The sequence below is a fragment of the Camelus bactrianus genome, chromosome 3 (genome assembly GCF_048773025.1).
Source record: "Camelus bactrianus isolate YW-2024 breed Bactrian camel chromosome 3, ASM4877302v1, whole genome shotgun sequence".
NCBI classification, from domain to species: domain Eukaryota; kingdom Metazoa; phylum Chordata; class Mammalia; order Artiodactyla; family Camelidae; genus Camelus; species Camelus bactrianus.
In genome coordinates, this window is record NC_133541.1 from 94,127,096 (window position 1) to 94,134,017 (window position 6,922).

Consider the following 6,922-nt stretch of genomic DNA (forward strand, 5'->3'; position numbering starts at 1 on the left):
AAGCAAGTCTCATGTTATATTTAATCCAAAAATATTTCAGTATGTATCTAAAAGAAAATGTAACCTTAAGCTGAACCATTATTACATGCACAAAAAAATTCCTTAATATCACCATATAGTCAGTTTTCAAGTTCAGTTGTTTCATAAATTATCTTTTAGTTTATTTGACTCAAGATCCAAGTAAGGTCCATTTATTCTATTGCTATGTCCCTTAAATCTGTGTCTGTAGTTCTCTATGCATCATTTCTCCTCCCTTATTTAGTTGATGAAAAAAAGAGATCATTTGCCCTGTAGGATTTATTTCCAGTCTGGATTTTGCTCATTTTCACCTCTGTGGTGTTCAGTATTATTTGATTAGTTGATGGTTAGAGCTAGAGGCTGTCAGATACAGGTTTTAAAAAAATTTTTTTGGCAGATGTACTTCATATTTAGTGTTTATATCATTGTCAGGAGGCATGTAATTTTTGGTTGTCTCCTCAGTGTTTTTTGAGAACTAGGGCTCAAGTGACAAGTTGAAGTGGTCCCACATGGAACAATATTGAGGTACATTCTAGTGAGGCCTGAGGATATTATTTCAGTGGGCTGGGGAAAAATATTCGGCTTCTTAACATATAGAACATCGGGATTAAATACATTTTAATTTATAATCAATCTTAGAAAAACACAACTCTGAGAGTTTAAACTTCCTTATGATGAGTTTGTATATTCTCTCTCTGTTAAGAATCTAGGTCAGCCTATTAAGATAAGATTCCAGGAATCTGAAGAAAGACCAAAATTATTTGAAGAACTAGGGAAACAAATCCAACAGTATATGAAAGTAATCAGCGCTTTCAAAAACAAGGTATCTTTTTTTATTCCTCTTCCCTACTACTGTTTTGGTAAAGTTTTGAGACATTTACATAGCAGTCTTTTAAACTATTGTTTAATAATACTGGTTTCTTTTTGGATCTTAATATCCTGTATAATATTTATGGAGTCTTAACTAAGAACTCTGGTATTTGATGCTCTTCAATAAGTGGAATCTGGAATTGAGCAATATTGTTCAGTTTCCTTTTCTTGCTATGAAGTGTTTCATTGGTGACTTAATCTGCTCTATTCTGCTCTTAGAACATATTAGGTAAATGATTTGGTTTTTGGTCCTAAATATGATGTAGGACTGTCTCAACTATAAATTACTTATCAGGGCTTTTGAGCACTTTACAAAATATATCTCATCAATATATTATCTCATTAAACCCACACAGTACCCTTATTAAGTAGGTGGTATCGACATTTATGGCTAATTTCTAAGCTTCACCCAAGGTTACTATTGGAGCTGGGATTTGGCCTGAGGTCTGATTCCAAAGTTTGGGTTGCTAACCACTCCACTCCAGGTTCTTGATGTATTGTCAGTGCAAGAAACTTGAAGGCAGATAAATTGAACTTTTAAAAAAATATTGTTATTTTAATTTTTGAATTTTACTTTTGAAAGGCCTCCTTTAAAAATTGTATTATTGTTCTGAAAAAAGATTGTTTTGGTTTCTAAAGTGGGTGCCTGCGTAATCTTAAGGTCTCGTATCTAATGATAGTGTAATTTTTTTTACATTGTGAAATTATGTCTCTAAGATTTTGTGTAAAGCATGTGCTGTTTATACTGTTGAAGCTTTTTAATTACACCTTATGTTTTTGACTTTAAAATGTATTTCCTTAGTGTTTTGAAAATTGAGGTTTTTCTGTTCTTGAATTTTTAAGGAATTGAATGTCTATTTAGATTGTGAGGCTAGATGTGCTTCATATTGGGAAAGGTGTAACTTTTTGAAAGATGGTGAAGAACTACGTGATATTTGAGTAGGGAGAATATCATCCCTGACACGTTTATGGTTGACACCTGGTTACAGGAGGACCAGTATGACCATTTGGATGCTGCTGACATGGTGAAGGTGGAAAAAAGCACGAATGAAGCCATGGAATGGATGAATAACAAGCTGAATCTGCAGAACAAGCAGAGTCTGACTGTGGATCCAGTTGTCAAGGCGAAAGAGATCGAAGCTAAAATTAAAGTAATTTACAATTTTAAAGATTCAACGGTCTTGTCAGTCTCATTATTTATTATTAACAGTCCTTAAAATGACATTTAGGAGAGAATTTCATTATTGCAACTTAACTAATGGCTTGGGGATTGGGCAGGAAAGGGTGGACTTGGGTTTTAGTATGTCATGTGAAATTTATTATTTTATAAGAAACTACAATTTTCTCTCCTGCTGTTCTAGGAGCTGATGAGTATGTGTAATCCTATAATTTCAAAACCCAAACCCAAAGTGGAGCCTCCAAAAGAGGAGCAAAAAAATGCAGAGCAGAATGGACCAGTGGACGGCCAAGGAGACAACCCAGGCCCTCAGGCTGCTGAGCAGGGTACAGACACAGCTGTGCCTTCTGATTCAGACAAGAAGCTTCCTGAAATGGACATTGATTGATTCTAACAATTGTTTATATTAAAACAGACTATTATAAAGCTTTAAGTTGTCAACTTTGTTCTAAATATCAACTAGAGCAATTAAATACTGGAGATTTCTTAGTCAGTTTTTAGGGGTTTTGGGGGGAGGGGATATTAGGTAACGTATGGAGCATTTTGACTTCTAAATAGTTAGATACAGAAATGAAGTGCATTGTATCATTTTCATAACGGTACTATTTAGGAGCCCAGTTAGTCTTACTGAGCTTATGCTTCACTCCTTGTATGTTTAATCATGCTTATACAAAGAGAAGTTTGTTTTAGAAAGTTGAGCTATAGCACAAGCTATACCTAGCTATCAAGCAAACTTTTTGTTATGACATATATGGCAGGAACTCTAATTGTGCTATAAAAATCTGCTGTGGAGATTGCCACAAAGGCTCCCCACCTGGTGTGGGGATGGGAGAGGGGTTTCCCTCTGTTTCTGAGAGCTAGAGCATGGCATGGATTAACAGAACAACAAAGGTATGCTCTGACCTTCTTCACACTAAACTCTGCTTTGACTCCCACCCTTATTTTCCCCTCTTTCCCCAATTAAAGGAACTCCCGTTACAAATGCCATGTGTGTTGCTCTCGGGAAAGTAGACCCTTTTTACTTTCAAGTTGTTAACTGAGGTTTTTGGACCTGGAGGCTCTTGCTGAGAATGTATGTTCTTAAAAGTTTGTTGACTAATATCCCAAGCGTCAAAGTCTAAATAATTTTCTCCTCGGAAGATTAGAATTGGATAGATGTATTGTTGGGTATAGGCATCGTAAATTTAATTGAGGAATTGATTCTTGTTAACTATGGTGTAAAGATTTGTATCCTGGCCTACTTATGCAGGTGAGAGATGTTCTGTATAAATTTGAGGTATAGCTTGAAGTCCTAGGACAAGAGTTAAAAGTTCTTTTTAGCTCATTCACAATCATCTATGTGTTAAGTGTTAATATCTGTCATAATTCTACCGATTTGTATGTGTTAAACAGCTGACAGATCCTACAGAGAACTAAGATACACTGGATTGTACTGGATGAGTCTGAAATTAGTGTTAAAGTGTGGTGCAGGACTTCAACACCTCATTCTTACTGTGCAGCCAATGTCAGGAGCACCAAAGCATTCCCTGTGACTTGCCCTTTGGGCAGTGTTGATAGGAGTGAGGCATTTTGGAAACTCTAAGGGAATCCTGTAGTATTAGAGGCCAGACCTGGTACCTGCCTTAGAAACTGTTACAGGCTTTGGTTACATTTTGGACATTTTGTAATGATTGTTAATCTGTATAGCAGAGTGCTTCTCTGTTAATTTTGGCCTATGTTATTAGAAATAAGATTATGCCTTGAATATTTAGAATGTTTCCATCTCTGCACCAAAAGATGTACAGAGTTTTACAAGCTCTGAAGTGCTATAGAGAAACATTGCTTAGAGGAGGAAAGTGGAAGTGTAATTTTGTTGGTGTGTAAGTATGCATGGAAGCCTTGCGTCACCAGGACTTGGCCCTGTTCTTAGACCATCCTCTGTCCTTTCTCTACCTATCCTGCTTCAAGAGTTCCAGCTGGCCCGCTGTGAGGCCAAGACCTATTTTGGAGTGCTGGCTGCAGGATTAAGCCAATTCTTATGCAACTGACTCAATCCTTAATGGCCATTCTTCTGAAACCTTTTTTTTCTGTGTGTGCTGGGGAGGGTGAGGGTGTTGGGATGGGGGTGAATTTGAGGTTTAAAATTTAAGAGAAATAAGATGATGTGGTCTGCTTGCTCTCTGTTTAGACAGGCTTGAAGACCAATTGGATTTATGTGGAGGCCAGACCAGAGAGTGGTAATTGATAACTTGTGTGCAGGCAAGCATTTATCCAGGCTGCGTTATCCAAATTGGTTTGTTAAAGTTCCAGGTTACGTTCTTACACAAAGAAAACATTCAGTAAACATGAGACAAGTTTAGGAAAAATTAATAAAAAGAAACCTGTCTTACACTCAAAGGAATGGTTTTCTTAATTTCATAATGAAGGATGTGAATGTGTGTGTATGTGTGTTTTCAATAAAAACTTTTCTCGAGAAGTAAGAGTTCTAGCTGAATTCCAGGTTGTTGACTTCTGTCAGAGACCTCTATTCTGAAGAACATTTCAGGCTCAGCACAGTGGGTGGTAAGAAGTTGCTCTATTTCCATACATATTCTCCCATGTTGAGTCTTCGCTCACTTCTCTGATGTCGGAATCCTTCCCTTGCTCCTGTGACTGCCCCTTTCAGGGATTTGAGAATAGCAAGAGGTGGTTATGGCCCCATGAAGGCCAGTGCCAAGACTGATGCTTGCCCCTTCAAGGAACAGGACAGGGCTCAGAGTGTGCTAGTAACTGCTGCTACTGGTGGATATGTGGTGGGGGTGTGGGTGTATATATGTGGAGTGGTGGTGAGTGATGAAAGAGGGTGAAGCCATCAGAAGAGACCCTAATGGTACAAAGCATGGGGCCTAGATGAGGAGGGGTCAGGTGCCTTCCTGTAGGCTTGCCACTTAACAGTCCTGATGCTCTGGCTGTGTTAGCTTACCTGCCAGGCTCACCAACAGGGCCTGTGCCAGCCACCTTCGAGAAGTGACTGGAGTAAGGTTTTTGTCTAAGGCCTCTGTCTTTGGGAGAAAAGTGGAAATCTGGTAACAGGAGTGGGAGGCCTAGGCGCAGCTGACTAGTGATGAAGAGTATAGCCATTTTATGGGGGTGTTGGGGAGTCAGCTGGGAAGAGTAACAGCTCTGTTTACCTAGTAGTGGTACCACTGTTCCTGGGTATCACTGTAAAAGAGGGTGTTGGAGGCAAAGCCAGAGCTAGCGTGAAGGTTCTTCCGTGGGACAACTTCAGTTTAATGTGAAGAACCTCCTTCACATCTCCCATGGAGTTGGTGAGGATTTATGCAGAGGCTTCAGACCAGTGGTCTTTGAGATGCTTTTCAAACACCTCAAGTGGTTTTTGTGGGGGTGCTGTCAGAGGTGGTAGGGCTAAGAGTTTGGGGTCCTGGTGTGGAGCACTGCGGGCTAGAGCTTTTTAGCCTGAAGGTGGCATGTTTTAGGGATGCTCGTGATATGTGCAGAGTGGTTGAGTCTGGGGGAAGTTGGAGGTAGTGGGACTTTTAAAATAATCCATGTTTGAGGCGGGGCCGGGTAGGGGGATGAGCCAAATGAAGGGGTAAAGGGCAGATCTTGGTACTGGAGGAAGACAGAAGATTCAAAGTGACTAAAAACGATGCTTTTGGAAGTTGGGGAAGTTAACCTTGATGGGCTAATGACAAGGCAACTCAGGCCAGGCTTCAGGGGCCTGATGACATTTTACAGATTGGGCTTTTGATGTTAAGACTTCCGTATACCTGATCAATTCCAATCGTTTTTCTTTAGTGGCTGTAACAGATCATTTCTAAGGTAAAATTATATATAATTCAGGTTGTAAAACAATATGCACCACTTCCTGTATTTGGAGAGAACATGAAATATTTGCATAAATATCAAAAACTGGTGGGTATTTCAAAATGAAATGGTTTCTTCCCAAGGTAGGATTGTGGGTGATTTCTGTTTGTAAATTTTTGTTTGTATTTTCTAAGATAATCTGTAATAAGCATTTAGGAATTTTGTAATGTTAGAAAAATTAGAAGTGTATTTTAAGAAGAATGGCTCCAAGGTTTCAAACTTAGAATAGAGGACATAATATACGTGGACCTTCCAGTCTGCAGGAGTCAGTGCAGATGTTGGCAGGAGTCTGGATAAGATTAGAAAGATGTACAAAATAGAACTGAGAGATCCTGAAGCTACAGTTGGATGTGGAAGGAAACTTTGAGGGTCAGACTGTATTCCTGCTTTGGGAGTGAAGGATCATGTTTAGCTGTGTCAGTAAGAGGAAGTGGAAGCTTTGAATGAAACAAGGAGTGGCCAGAGAGGGAGGAGGGAAGTTTGAGAAGTGGCAGTGGCCAGCGGGGCTAGACGCTGTGGGGATGCTTTAGAAGGATGGGAGCTGGGCTTCATGGGAGTGTAGTGATGCTGCAGGTGGAGATTATTTGGTCAGGAAGCTTGGTCTAGTTGAAATGAGGGATCAACGTGGGGAAGAAGGAGGTTGGGCAGCATCCTAGGCCAATTGTCCTGTGTGCAAATGGGGATAGTTTCCACCAGTTACCTGGAGTCCTCGCCTGGGAAGTTCTCCCTTGCCTGTGGCTGAAGCAGCCCTGGGCTCTGACCCTCAATTCCTTGGTTCTCTTTGAGTTGGATACTGCTATTTGGAGCACATGTCTTAAGTGTAGACATGAAGGAGGTGATCTCTTTAGCAGCAGGCTAGAAGGCAAAATGGAAAAATGGCAATGTTGTGGTAGGGGCAACACTTCCAGGACGATAAAGTGGGGGAGTAAATTTCTAGGGCATCAGGGAAGGGAAGACCTCAGATGATGTGAGAACAATACAGAATACTTTCCAGCTCTAATAACCATAAAC

At 39.9% G+C, this 6,922-nt stretch overlaps 1 protein-coding gene across 2 annotated transcripts in view; it reads left to right on the forward strand.

Moving 5' to 3' along the window:
* HSPA4 (heat shock protein family A (Hsp70) member 4) overlaps window positions 1-4,441 on the forward strand; it is a 40,082-nt gene extending 35,641 nt beyond the window's left edge. For both annotated transcript variants that reach the window (XM_010971611.3, XM_045507720.2), the window contains exons 17-19: window positions 722-841; window positions 1,878-2,039; window positions 2,250-4,441. In XM_010971611.3, coding sequence (XP_010969913.1) covers window positions 722-841; window positions 1,878-2,039; window positions 2,250-2,453 — 486 coding nt within the window. In that variant the 3' untranslated portion in view covers window positions 2,454-4,441. The remainder of the gene's footprint in view (window positions 1-721; window positions 842-1,877; window positions 2,040-2,249) is intronic.
* Window positions 4,442-6,922: the final 2,481 nt, after the last annotated feature.